We start from the raw sequence: 14,146 nt of genomic DNA, 5'->3' as shown, positions 1-14,146 counted from the left end.
ACCTCTTCTTATCAACAACAATAATAATAACAATAACATTGGACAGAAACAAGTCCAATGTTATTGTAAGCAAACAGTAAGCAAATGTGATATAAAAAAAAGAAGTGACAAAAAAAGAGGCACCATACAGTAGCTTAAGACTCCAAAAAAAAAAAAAAAAAAAAACTCTTCAACCAGGAGTGGGAGCATTTTAAACCTGCACTGAAAAAAATACATGCAAAAGAGCTTATCTTAGAAGTGCAATAGTTATGTATCAAGTGCTTAAAACTTTGTACTCCATAGATAGAAATAGGTTCTTTCTAAAAGTCTAAATACAGTGCATTACGCAAGTATTCACTCCTTCTCCCTTGAACCTTTCTAATTTTGTAGTGTTCTAACCTGGACTGAAGCGATTAAACTGGAATGTCATGTCATAAAAGTGTACAAAAGCTCACAATACTGAAGTTTGTCATTATGTTTCATCAAAGATCAGATCATCTGTTAAACTGGAGTCGACTTGTGTGTCACATGATCACAATATAAATACAGTCCTGGGGTACATCCTGGACAGGGGACCAATCCATCGCAGGGCACATAAGCACACTTATTCACACCCTGCAGGCAATTTGGAAACAAGTAGTGCTGCAAGGCACTGTGTTGGATGTTTGTAGGACAGCATTAATGCAATACAACAGGAAGAGCACGAAAATAACTGGCTTGTGTACAAACTCAAGATCTACCCCAAGAATTTATATCCTACCCTTAAACAGAGCCAAATAACAAGTCAGTATCTGCAGTGTACAAATGGACCAAGGTTCAATTTCACTACAACACTGAGCTGCACAAAAGCTAAGGAAAAATAAATAAATAAATAAATAAATCACACTAGGGATCCTTAAAAATATATATCTTTCTTTCTTATCTTTTTTACTCCCCTACCATTTTCCAGAGATACAAAATGCCATGAAATGTTTCCTCGGGACAGAAGCTCTTCACGGAGCTGGAAGTAATAACAGAAATGTCAAGGTAACAAAAATGGCTTGCAACCATTTCTGTCTTGGCGAAACCTACTTTACGGTGTTCTTGGAACACAATAAACACCTCTGTTAGATTTAAACCAAAGTTGACAGGCTGAATAAGTTACTGATAGAAATAATGGGATTGCGTAAAATCCCTTACATTATTAAGTGTTCAATTCCTTTTATACTGTACCACAGAAATTCACTATGTTTATTCACCATTCTTTAACTTATTAAAGAATGATAAAACTAACAGAGCTCCACGGTCTACCCGAGACCCGATACTAAGAGTCAACTCCTTCACTAGGGGCTTATGTGTGATTTTATGTGCTTTTTAACTTTGAACTTAAACTGAGAGTGCACGCTTGACTGATGGCATGCTGCTCTCTCTGTCTTTCAAAATGTTTTAAAAGTTTCTTGCAGAGACGTTGGCTGGGTCCTTGTCTTTGTCTGTCTGTAATCTTTGATGCACGCTTGTCTTTGCCTTTGTCATCCATAGTTTTCTCAACATGTATATCAGTATAATATATAAGATCTGATATCATATCATGTGACAAGAGTACTACTGCTGTACAGTTATTGTACCAGGGATTCTGTTGAATTTTCTTACCCCTCTGTTGCTTGCGTTCTCTTGTAAGAATTTGCGGAATTTGTTGAGAAAAATGTATCTCGAGGCCTCACCCTAAGGGGAAGACATATGCACATTAAACACAGCAATACATTTTTAGATGATTACACAACGATGTTGGTAATAAAAGATGATTAAAAATGATTAAAAAGAGATCACTGATGATGCTCCATAAAAAAAAAAAAATGTGAGCAGTGACTGCTGATGTCAGTGAAGTGTCATAAATACAACCACTCGGTTCACGTACCGTCCCTTTGTCCTTGTTATTTAGCAACAACCTCAGGATCTGAACCTGCAGCTCCTCCACCACTGTGCATACACACAGAGAAAGGTATGAAAATAGTGAATTAGCTTTCACTAAAGGATGGATGGATGGATGGATGGATGGATGAATGGATGGATGGATGGATGGAGGGACAGACAGACAGACAGACAGACAGACAGACAGACAGACAAACCGGCTTCCTTTAGGCTTCACTGTACTTTCATTTACAATCACCCAGCCTGAGAAAATCCATCTGAAGTTTTGTTTTGTTTTTTTCTATGTGGAATATGTTTATGTAGGAAACAGTGGATCACACGGAAAAACCAGGTTTGGGTGTGTGCAGAAATGCCATAGTGTGTCTTCAGGTTTTTCTTACCCTCAATCCTCTTTTTGAGTCTCTGACAGCCTCGTTCGTACGCTCGCCGCCTGAGTCTTTCCTCCGAGCTCTCGTTTCTTGGGTCCTTCTCATCCTTTCCCTGCATACAGATCGAATATTACAGGACAACAACTTCTCAAGTACTGTACCTTACAGTTAATAACTCTACAAATTCATAAATAAACCACCAATTCTACTTGCCTTGTGAAGAAAAAGCTAGTTTTACAGCAGGTTTTATGAAAAGGACGCAAACCGTCCAAGCAAGAAAAATAAACATGGGGGGCTAAACTTTGCAGGACAAAAACATTGTCTTGTTAGTTATACCATTAATGTTCAATCAAAAATATTTCGCTGCCAAAACTTCAATGCTGCAAGGTGTTTTTGGCCCATTTAGCAAAATAGGACATGAATTCAGACCTCAATTATGGCTGAATTCTTTCATGTTTATTTATTCATATTAATTACAGATTAGACATCCATCCTTTGTCTATACCGGATATCCTGTGTAGGGTTGCAGGGAATCCGGAGCCTATCCTAGGGAACTCACAAGGGAATAAAGCAGGGTACAAAGTGGACAGGAAGCCATACACCCTACACTGCATGTTTTCGAACTGTGGGAGGTAACCGGAGTATCCAGAGGAGACCAACCAAGCACGGGTAGAATAAACTCCACGCACATAAAACCAGAGTTGAGATTTAAACCTCCACCCCTGGGGGTACGAGATGACCATTCTCCTTAACCTTTATCTGGTCAGCTCTGTGCTTGGACCACAACTCTACCTCACTGCACATGACTTTTAACTAAAGCATCTCTTCTACTTAAACAAATAAATAACAATAAACAAACAAATTCACCTCCTTATCGAAGTGAGTTGGCCACCATGTGGTGGGGATGAGCTCCTCCAAGCCAGCCTCCTTCACCCTCAGAGGGGTCTTGATGTAGAAAAACACCACAGAGCGCAGCACGTCAAATGTAACCAGGTCAAGGAGCTTTTAACGATTTTTGGAAAATCAAACAGGAAGATCTGAGAAAGCATGTTATGCTCATAATGTGACCGGTGTAAAATTGTTAAGACTTTCTGTATTAAATCATCTTGCAAGTTATGTTATACTGTAGCTAGTTTATTTAGACGTAATCATTCTACCACATTATCTTTCTGTAGTAACAATTATCTCAAATATTACAATTTGGTCACATAAATAAATGGGCATAGAGTACAATATGACAATCTTAAATCAATACAAATAACAAGATACCTTAAAAGGAATAACTTTAGAATGACTTGTTACTGTAAACCAAAAAAAAAAAAAAGAAAGAAAGAAATTCAATTTGTTGATCCCCAAATGTTTATTCCACTCTATCAAATGCATTTTTAATCTTTAGTGAAACTTAGTTTAGTTTTTTTTTACAATCTATCATGTCAGAAAGTAAAAAACTTTTATCCATTCACATTTGATTCAATTTGCTTCTATCTACATTATCAGGTGTCTTTCATTTTTATGTTTTTTTTGGTTAGGAAAGGATATAATACATTGCTTAGAAGGTACTTTCTAGACTTTTCATGGTGTAAAATGGCAGTTGTCAGGCGCAGATAGTGAATCTAGAAGAAAAAAAACATGAAATAAGTTTAGAATTAAGTCCATCCAATCTCAATTCAATTCACTTTCAACTCAGTAGAAAATCAACAAGTTTACTCATGTTTTGACTTTAAACTGTTAAATAACTTCCAAACAAAAATCTTGAATTTAGATAATGCAATTTAATCCCTTATTTTCACTTAATAATGTTCCTTTCCAAGTATGTCTTACTGTATATAGATTAGAGCGTAATATTTCTAATAATGATGTTTAAAAAGTTAGATCACTGATTTTATCTATTGATGATAAAGTAATTGACTATAATCGTTTAAATAGTTTTAGGATTGAAATTGCCACAAATAGTTTTGTACCCAACACTACAACAGTGAACAGTTAACAGGTAACCTGAACAAATTTGCCTTTATGCTAACTTGTATGCATTTCCTGCTTTACAATTCCATTTTCAACCTTACGTGACTATGGTCATACTATTTTGTATCCCAAATGAGGATTGGTTGCCTTTTGAATCTTTCTTCCTTAAGTTGTCTCAGGGAGTGTTTTCTTGTCACCATTGCCTCCGGCTAGGTTTTATGGACAAATACATACATTTTTCAATTTATATCCAGAATGTAAATTTCTGTAAAGCTGCTTTCCAACAATGTCCATTGTTAAAAGTGCTATACAAAGAAGATATATATATTAACCTTCACCTTAAACCCAATGTACAAAACAAAAGTACCTGTCTAACCAAACAAAACAAGGCAAAGCAAGTCAAAACGATAACCTAAAAACAGCAATAAACAAAATGAATAAAAACAAAGCTGAATAAAACCTTTGTTTTTTTTAGCAGACCATAACACATCATAGCAAATCAAGACAAAACAAAGCTAAACAGAAAAAGAAAAAAAAGAAAAACAAAGTTAAACACAGCTACACCTTACAAAAAAAAACAGAGCAAAGCAAAACAAAATAAAACAAAGTGAAACAACAAGGCACATCAAAGGAAAGTGAAGCAAAAACAAAACAGTGTAAGGCTCTATAAAGCATGGCAAAACAAAACTAAGTACAACAAAATAACAAAACAAAAAAAACAAAGCAAGTCAAAAAAGTAAAAACAAAGCTAAACTAAATTTAACAAAGCTTAACAAAAGAAAGCATATCAAAGCAAGGCAAGGAAAGGCAATGCAAAACAAATTAAAACAAAGCAAAGCAAAAGAAGGCAAAATAAAGCTAAGCAAAAGGGGAAAAAAGCAAAGCCAAGCAAAAAAACTAAAGAAAGCAAAGCAAAACCATAAAGAAAAAAAGGGGGGGGAAAAGCAACGAAAAACATGCAACAACAACCTGTTTTTAACATTAATCATTTTGGGTTTCAGTGTGGCTACAAAAAAAGATAGAAATGTGCTTCGATGCAGCAACAAATCAGTTTTAGGACAACAGAATCAAGGCAGTGAAATAATCCATTTCCTCTATTATACTTCAACCATTCAAAGCCAGTGATTCTGTCAGCTAGAGTGAAATGTTTTAATTCATAAGGCCACTGTGTTCTTACCTGAAAGCCAAGATCAGGGATGATGGGTGAGAAGCGGTACGCCCTGAGCAACGACATCATCAACTGCTTCAGGCACTCGTTCACCTCAAAGTCCTGCCAGGAGAAAGATGACACAAAAGAAAGACAAAAAAAGAAACCATGAACGAAAACAAGTATGAATGATTTTTCACAGGCTTTTCATCAGCTTAACAGATTTTTACATATAACACTTCTGGAATATTGTCAATATGAGGATTTTTTACACTTATTTTATCATTTCAAATGTTGGATCATGATTCCCAGACTTTCTGTACTGTCCTGGACATATACAACACACAGTCATCACCTCCATGAGCAGCCAGAAGAGATCGAGCAACTGCTGGATTAGCGGATGTTCGTCCACAGAGCCACCGCCCTCCAGAATAGCAAGCAGGAAGCTCATCAGGACGTCTTCTACCAGGTACACTTTACACTGCAGCATAGGCACACATTAGTCAACCTGTCTGAATCGATAAGGCAAAACTGCGAAGTTATTCTACTTAAGAAGATGTGACGAGTTGACAGACAAACTAACCATGAGAGGAGCAAAGTAATTGAAGATATGTGCGAGTGTGACCAGGACTGTGGGCTCTCCTTGAAGCTGCCAGGATGCAATATCCTTCTCAATAAGCTTCTCGTCCTTAAAAAAAAAAAAAAAAAAAAAAGTCATGTACTGTAAAGAAAACGAAAGCTTTACAGAGTACTTTGGTATGTTTCACTTCAACTTCAAAAGGCACTGGGAATACAAGAGGTCAATGAAGAATTGTTGTACCTGTGTGTCTATGCCAGTGGACATCACGTTTTTTATATATCCCAGCAGCCTCTTGGCTTTAATGAGGTCAGCAGTTGGAGGGTCCTGAAGGGGATGATACCCTTCCACAGGATACGTGAACGAACTGAGGGTTAAGGAACTTCCTCTTCAAGCTAAACGCTTTATACTACTCGTATAAAAAGCCCTTACATTTCATCCACAGTGGCTTAGAGGTCAGGTAAAATCCAATACGGCCTCAAAGATGAGAGTAACAGTTGAGAGTAAAAGGCTCTGCTCAAGAGTTCAATAGGACATAAACTTTTGGCTACTGAGGTCCTCAGGTATAACAAAATAATACAACAAAACGTGAGCGGCGAAAAGGATATCTGAGTGGGCGACTGCCGAAGTTAAAGGCCACAGACTCTTTGAATGAAAGACTTATAGCGGGGAAGTAGGCGATCCCTGGACCCATTTTGATATTACTGAAAGCTGTACCGAGGGACTGTCCATTGCTAGGAAATGAAATGCAACAGACATGAACACACTCATGGAATGGATCAAATGATGTATATATTTAAATAATGCAGGACGATATGAGAATATAATAAATATATCATGATCAATTGTGTCACAAAATGTTACTGTCAAATGTAAGTACTAAAGTTAGATAATATTATTTTTGTCATATTTTTATTATTATAATTTTATATTCCTTTATTTAAAAAAAATAAAATATTTAATGCATAATTATTTCTTATAATTAATAATTTATTAATTATTTATAATTAATACATTTAAATGTTCGGGACTACCTAGCCTTAGTCTAATTTGCATCAAACATAAAACTGAATCCTCATTACTTTAAAATGTGCAAATCACTTACAGACAAAAAGTAATTGTTCCTTCATCAAGGTCAATCATGCAGCTAACGATGTCTCCTGCAGCCCATGACTGGAGGAAAAAAAAGAAATGTTAGAAAGCACTTTAGGAAAACTGGACACCCACAGCTGTGGAGAAACAGTGTGTAACCAATCAACTAATCAATGAAGCAGTGTGTGTTCTCACTTTGCCGTAGTTGGTGGTTGTCACGTTCCATTTTCTGACTCGATTGCCATCGTAGGCATACGAGTCTGGAGTGTCTCCAACTCCCTCCTAAAGAAAGAATTCAGAAGAGTGAAGTTATAATCATCACTCTCAGATCAGAACTAAGAGCGCAAGACATTAAAAACCTCATGTGTGTTCAAATGATTAGATCACTTTAATAATGTAACTGCCAACATGTGTCTTCCAATGATTTGATCACTTTAGAGATATAATAATGAATATAAAATGTGACAAGTTTCTCATGCACAAAAATAGAAGGGAAAAAATGCAGAAAAAGCCAGAAAAATGCTAATTAAACAGGACAAAGGGTGAAATTCTTCACCCTACAAAATTTTGGAATTTTTTCTAAAATTGTTGTTTTAGGTAAAAAAAATAAAAATAAAAATAAAACTTTTTCAAAGAGCTTTAACATAATCCTGAAATTATACTTGAAGCATTATAATGCATATCTTTATTTTTCCATAATAATGCACAACTGTTTTTTTTCTGTACCTTCTTGTGTACTGCTTTTCTCTCAATCTTTTTGATATTCTATTTTGCTTCTTTTACTTTTTTTAAGTTTACTTATAATGTATTATTTTCATTGATCCCTCCCCCCCCCATTTCCTTTCTGTTCTGCCTACCCTGTTAGGAGTACCTGTATAAGAGAAGTGGCAATGGTGAAGTTTAGATCCAAACAAACACTGTGTTATCTGATGCCTTTTATTAACAATAAAAGTCCTTGTCCTGCTGTCTATATAAAGAAGAGCTTTTCTCGTTAGCGAAGAACGGAATCTTCACTATAAAACATGAAACTTTTTTTCTTAATAAAAAGGTCAGTGACCGGACTAATTTTGGCCTGCCCTGTAATTCAACTTCAAACATGAACACACACACACACACACACACACACACACACACACACATACCTCCTGGTTGAATCTGCAGTTTAGCGTGCACCATCCTATCTGCATTAAACCTTGAGATGAGATCAGCACCTCGTATATCCATTTCCCTGTAAGTGATAATCAAAAAAAGGCAATGAAGAGTCAAACTAAATATATACTCTGTTCTAGAAGCAAAGCTTTACATAACTGCAAGATGGTGCAGTAGTGTCAGGGTAAAGTTATAGATACCTTTGAATACACAGGTTGCAGCCCTTATGGAACTGAAATTGCTATGGCCAATGACCTTGAGTTCAAAAAAGCAAAGCTTGTTAAAATGACATCTATGACATCCATGGTCACCTTCCGAGTACGTAATTCATCTAAAGCTATGAACCTAAAACTATAATTTACAATCATGTGATGTCACCAGAGAAGAAGTACAAGTGATTCTTACTCCTAAAAGATCATCATCGACAAATAAGAGGCCTTCGAATCCGCTGGTGTGGTCTAGGACAACAGTCGAGGGTCCAAGTCGCCCGTCTGTATGATCTAAAACCAACGACAAAACATTTAGTCAAAATATAAAGATGTCAAATTGCCCTAAAATATCTGGATACACAATATATCATGTGCAAAAAGTTGTTCTTCTGAAATAATTATAGGCCTTATAGTAAATTATTTCCAAAAAATAATATAACCCTAGATAATCAGTATAATCTTAAAAACACCATGAATGAATATATTTTTTGGTCTTTCGGCTGCTCCTGTTGAGGGGTCGCCACTGCGAACCATCTGATCCGCACAACAACTTGGCACAGGTTTTATGCCAGATGCCATCCTGATACAGCCCTCCCATTTAATCCAGGCTTGGGACCGGCACTGCATCCAGTGGCCAGGGTTTAGGCATAGAGCCAAAGCTACCCAGATACCTAAGCTTGAAAATTTTTCCTGTTTCCCGCGCATCAACTTCAAGAATTGACTGTTCACTGCCTGCCTAATATATCCCACGCCCAGGCAATCAATGGTGCCAATCAATGTTGCTCACTTCACATTTAATATAAGGGCTGCTCAGGGGTAAACTATTCTTTACTTTACTGCACCAGAACAATAAAATATATATAAGCTGAAAAACATTGTCTCGTTACATATTACAACTTTTAATTCACGACTGGGATTTTAGCAAGAAAACCACTTGTTGAGACTAATAAAAAAAAAAGCTTCAATTTGCAGTACAAGGAAGTTCAAGAAGCGATACACTCATCAGGCATAGTGCATGTGATCTGGGGTTGCTTTAGTAGCTCAGGTCTAGGCTCAACAACGTTATGTGGCAATAAAATGAAGTCAGCTAATGATCTAAATGTTTTGAATGACCAGGGTATCACATTTATGGTGTTTTTCCTTTACAGATGGCACAGATATATTTCATGACTTAGATTGTGAAAGAGTGGTTCTGGAAGCATGTAGAATTATTTTCCCACATGAACCGGCCACCACATTGTGTGTCTAATCAAAGCTAAATGTGACTGAATGAAATCTTAAATTGTGCAAGAGTATATACAAAGTGATTCAATCTGACCAGCACTGTCCTCGGCAGCCTCGTCATCGGACAACAGCTTCTCCAGGTGAGCGCCAAGGTCCTGGAAAGTCAAGGGTTTTCTGAAAAAAAGTGAGGAAAGTGTGCTTAGGGACCGCAGCTGTTAACAAACCTAAAGTGAACGATTTGTAGTTTAAATCATTTGTGCCAAGAGCTTCAACATACGGCACAGAATGTTTTCTCCATCTATCCCAGCACCCCAGTAACACACCAGATGAACAGTGATCCGTTTTGCAGAATCAGGCACCTTGACTTTACGCAGGAAAACCATGTCTATTCCTGACAGGCAGCTTTCTCCATGTTCACATCATGCACTATCTATAGAGGAGCAACGGTAACCCGAGCACTGTGCTGCATCCAGAACGAGACCCTCGTGCCTGGTTGTGTTCTGCCAGCATTTGTCATGTTTCTGGTCTCTAATAATCTGAGGTCTGAAGAATGCACGGTCTGTGACATAGAAATCGAAATAAACAGCAAGAAATATGTAACCCTCTTTATGAAGAAAGTGCATGTACTTGCATTTTACTTGCAATAGATTTTTTTTTACACCTTTTAGCTTAAAAGGTAAAAATATTTACATCATTTACAGATTTATACAATTTCTCATAACACTGATTTCCTAACACTGAGACCTCGTGTGAGTATGAATCAGTTGTAAGAAATTTTAAGGGCGTTAAAGTCAAACCGGGACTTGTGTCAAATGAAGGCATAAATGTGATTGACATTTACAAAAGACTTAAAGCACAGTATTGTGATGAGACTCTAAGCCGCAGGAAAGAGTGGTGCCAACTAACGGTGCAAGAGTTTAAAGCAGTCAGTACGTCTGTTAATGATAATAATCAATGCGGCTCAGTTCACACTGCAGTTGTTCCTATGAACATGCATCAAGTAGAACGCCTAATCCTTAAAAATCAACAGATAACTTTTCCGACGGATAACTTGCAAAAGAGACGCATCTGTGTGTGAAAACTATACACACAATCATTCACAAACACGACTTGCACATTACCAGAACGCATTACAGGAGTTATTGCCGCAGACCCCCTACAGTCCTGACTTCACTCCAAGCTATTTCCACATGTTTGGGCCATTAAAGGAGTTCCTGGGAGGCCAGCGTTTCATAAGTCTTGCAGGCACAAGCATACATGTTCATGAATATGAACAAGAATTTTATTTTATTTATTCATACGAGTTTTTTAAAAAGATAAATGAATGAATAAATGAACTTAGTTTATTTTCTCGGCTCTGTGAACAATCCAGATGACAATTCGAAGAATTGAAGAAGAATACTTTACCAACCTGTAGGTTGCTGATGCTGGAGCCTGTTTACTGTTGGCAGGAAAGATGTGGTGCAGGTAATCGCTCAACAACTTTTCATTCACGATACCTGGAGGGGGGAAAAAACAGCATTAAAAATATCTAACCTGTAAGCAAGACACTACAGGGGAACTGATGCATTTTTTTCCTGCAGGCTGCAGAAACTCTTCTCTTTTAAATATTTTTAAACTAATAAGTCTAATAACCTAATAATCCAGTAACCTTTTTGTCAAATTCAGCATGAATGAGATTATGTGTAAGGATCTTCATTCTTAAAACCTATTATATAAGTTCTAATTCGCTGTGCTGTATCCTTTGTGATATGTTGTCAACACAAAAAAAAAAGAAAAAAAAACCTTGGTGTGAGTGTAAGTGATGACATTCGCATCCTGGTGAGAAGAACCACCTGGCAGCTATGGGGTATTTACACCAGCCCAACCTCGATGCCCTTTTACATGCCTCAATGGCTGAAGACAAGCGCAAAAACGGAATAGAAGACTTAAGCCAAGTGCCTCAACGCCAAATGGTGCTTGATGGCTTTTGCAAATGCACTTGACTGTTAATACTGTTCTTGCATTTGTCTTAAATAACGATTAACTGTTGTTGCAATTTAATTACCTAATGAAGGATGTATTATTCCCTTGTTTTCAATTCTGCAGTATTGTTTTAGAAGGTAGAAAAATAAACCCAAACTTGTGTCCAGAATTTTGACCGGTATTGTATATTGACATGTGGGTGCAAACAGCATGTACTTTATACAATGTACAATCCCCTTAGTAGAACTTCTTATTCTTAGCAAATCCTTCTTACCTGTGGCTTTGGGTTTGTCTGTATCTGATGCCAGGCGATAGTTCCGTCGGGTCAGGGCTGTACCACCGCCCTTTGAACTCATGCTGTCACGTTAAAACGGATCTCTGTTCTATGCAACACACACAACAGAAAAAGGAAATAAATGAAGATAAAGCTGAACACACAAACAGAGCAATACTTCATTCAGTAGTACATGAGCAAGGTATTAAGTGATATATAGAAAAAAGTGATGCATGCATGCGTCCTGGTGCGTCCTACCATACTTAACGTGTACTCACGGTACACGTTAGACATAATTTATTTTTTTTTTTTATGTAAGCTGCAGGTGTTGTCCTCCAGTGAGGATACAGAATAATAAAGAAAAAAGGTTTGAGATAAAAAACCTTTACAAAAGTGGTATCAAAAAGTTTTGAGACTAGTTTTATAACATGCCAACATATCACAGCACAAGGCTGCACACACAGTCACAGGGAGCACCGACCTTCATAAGTCAGTGTACCAAAAGACATCGACCTGTGTACATCGGGAGCTATGCAACAGGAGCTTTTCTGACCACATCTGCTATTTCATCATGGACACAGAGAGACAACAAAAAAAAGAAGGTTGAATTTTGCATGAAACTGGGCAAATCTGCCCAGAGATCTTAGACTTGATTTTGCAAGTTTACTTCAATAGCGGATAAACATCACCGGAAAACATCAAGCGATCAGGAAGACCTTCAATAAGCTCATTCTCTGCAAATGTCAAAACCATTCGGCAACTTGTGCATAATGATCGTCGGAGAACAATTCACAATCCCGCTGTCACTGTCAGTGTGTCATATGGAACAGTCTATGCGATCTTTAAATGTGATTTAGACATGCACAAAGTCGCTGCCAAGCTCGACCACAGTCTGCTGACCCAGGAGCAGAAAGAACATTGCATCAAAGTCTGTCAAGAACTCCGTCAGCGCGTCGTGGATGACCCATCCTTCATGTTGAGAGTCATTACCAGTGACAAAAATTGGGTGCATATGTACGACCCTGAGACTCTCAGGGTCTGAAGCAACAGTCTTCACAGTGGAAGAGCCTGTCATCTCCACGACCGAATAACGGGAGTCTCACCAGCTCCAACAAGTGCATGCTCATCGTCTTATCTCGGGACTCGTGGCATTGTGCATGGAGAATTTGTATTAATAATTTGTATCAAATTAGACCATTAATAGCGAATTCTACTGTCTAAGGTGTCCAAGGGAGGATGTACAGAAAAAGCAACCAGATTTTGGCGTGAAAATCTCAAAACTTTTTGATACCCACGCATAATCTAAAAAAAAAAATAGCTTCTAATATTACGACTATTAAAAGAAGAACATAACATTTATTCCAACAACTACTTTTTAAATACAATCCCACACCACATTAGCACAAAACAGATAGAACAAATAGATCACATAGCTTAAAAAGCTCCTTACGTTATGCACTAACTATAAAACAACACACTCTTGTTGAAATATATATGTCCGAACTTAATTATTAGCATTATCTCAGACATCTTTTCGTTGGATTTTATAACAGCTTACTTTGGCAGCTCTCCGTAAATCGTAACTCTCACCTTAAACACACACAAAAAAAACGTGTTTACAGTCTGTTTTATGTATTCTAATGCCAAATCAATATCGCTGGCTTTTTTTGTCCCACCCGCATTCCGACAGCGCTATGACAGGCTACTAACATCCCGCCTTCTGCACCCTGATTGGTTAGAATTGCTGGACACGCCCCAGAACAAAGAAAAGCAAGAATTATTAGCCAATTACAGGGCAGGAGGCGAGGTTCCTTTAAAACGACTGGGAAAAGAAGACCTGCTCGAATAGCAAAGCTTCAGTAATCCGTTACAGTTCCTGTATATGAACTTAGTCAAAACAACCGTAGCGCGATCATGCACCGGATCGGATAAATGCAGTTTGATTAGGATGTAAGCAAAGTAACCTAAGAAAGAGCTAGCTCGAGCATGCACGATCAGTTCAGGAGCTAAGATTATTTGACAGTGACAGCCGCAGAAGCTCAGCCCAGTGACGCTTATATATTCAAGCAGAAACAAATACACAGACAGACCAAAGCAGGTGGAAATAACACTCAGATTGTGGTTTGAGTTATTAGACAGCGTTGTTGTTGATTCACCTGTTAATGTTTGAATTCCGCCAAGAGTCGCTTTCACTGCTGGATAAACGAGTCCAAACTACGGCGCGCCGACAGGGACATACTACTGATGCGCTAAAACATGACGAATTTCAAAAACGCGTTTACAATCCGCCTG

At 37.6% G+C, this 14,146-nt stretch overlaps 1 protein-coding gene across 2 annotated transcripts in view; it reads right to left on the bottom strand.

The window, feature by feature from the left end:
- Positions 1-14,146, bottom strand: part of LOC128511281 (E3 ubiquitin-protein ligase RNF123) — a 151,891-nt gene extending 137,745 nt beyond the window's left edge. Inside the window, exons 1-19 of one of the 2 annotated variants that reach the window (XM_053484058.1) lie at positions 14,011-14,146; positions 11,855-11,963; positions 11,027-11,114; positions 9,710-9,789; positions 8,588-8,682; positions 8,383-8,437; positions 8,176-8,261; positions 7,229-7,315; positions 7,047-7,114; positions 6,550-6,675; positions 6,185-6,299; positions 5,948-6,052; positions 5,720-5,845; positions 5,395-5,487; positions 3,795-3,868; positions 3,123-3,240; positions 2,268-2,367; positions 1,874-1,935; positions 1,609-1,680 (exon numbers count right to left, since the gene is read on the bottom strand). In XM_053484058.1, coding sequence (XP_053340033.1) covers positions 1,609-1,680; positions 1,874-1,935; positions 2,268-2,367; positions 3,123-3,240; positions 3,795-3,868; positions 5,395-5,487; positions 5,720-5,845; positions 5,948-6,052; positions 6,185-6,299; positions 6,550-6,675; positions 7,047-7,114; positions 7,229-7,315; positions 8,176-8,261; positions 8,383-8,437; positions 8,588-8,682; positions 9,710-9,789; positions 11,027-11,114; positions 11,855-11,936 — 1,632 coding nt within the window. In that variant the 5' untranslated portion in view covers positions 11,937-11,963; positions 14,011-14,146. Of the gene's footprint in view, positions 1-1,608; positions 1,681-1,873; positions 1,936-2,267; positions 2,368-3,122; positions 3,241-3,794; positions 3,869-5,394; positions 5,488-5,719; positions 5,846-5,947; positions 6,053-6,184; positions 6,300-6,549; positions 6,676-7,046; positions 7,115-7,228; positions 7,316-8,175; positions 8,262-8,382; positions 8,438-8,544; positions 8,683-9,709; positions 9,790-11,026; positions 11,115-11,854; positions 11,964-14,010 lie in introns of those variants that run through there. The other variant, XM_053484057.1, reaches the window with a different exon arrangement.

The sequence above is a fragment of the Clarias gariepinus genome, chromosome 23 (assembly GCF_024256425.1).
Source record: "Clarias gariepinus isolate MV-2021 ecotype Netherlands chromosome 23, CGAR_prim_01v2, whole genome shotgun sequence".
In the NCBI taxonomy this organism is placed as follows: domain Eukaryota; kingdom Metazoa; phylum Chordata; class Actinopteri; order Siluriformes; family Clariidae; genus Clarias; species Clarias gariepinus.
The sequence above is the reverse complement of the archived record's forward strand: the minus strand, read 5'-3'. Positions and strand labels throughout refer to the sequence as shown.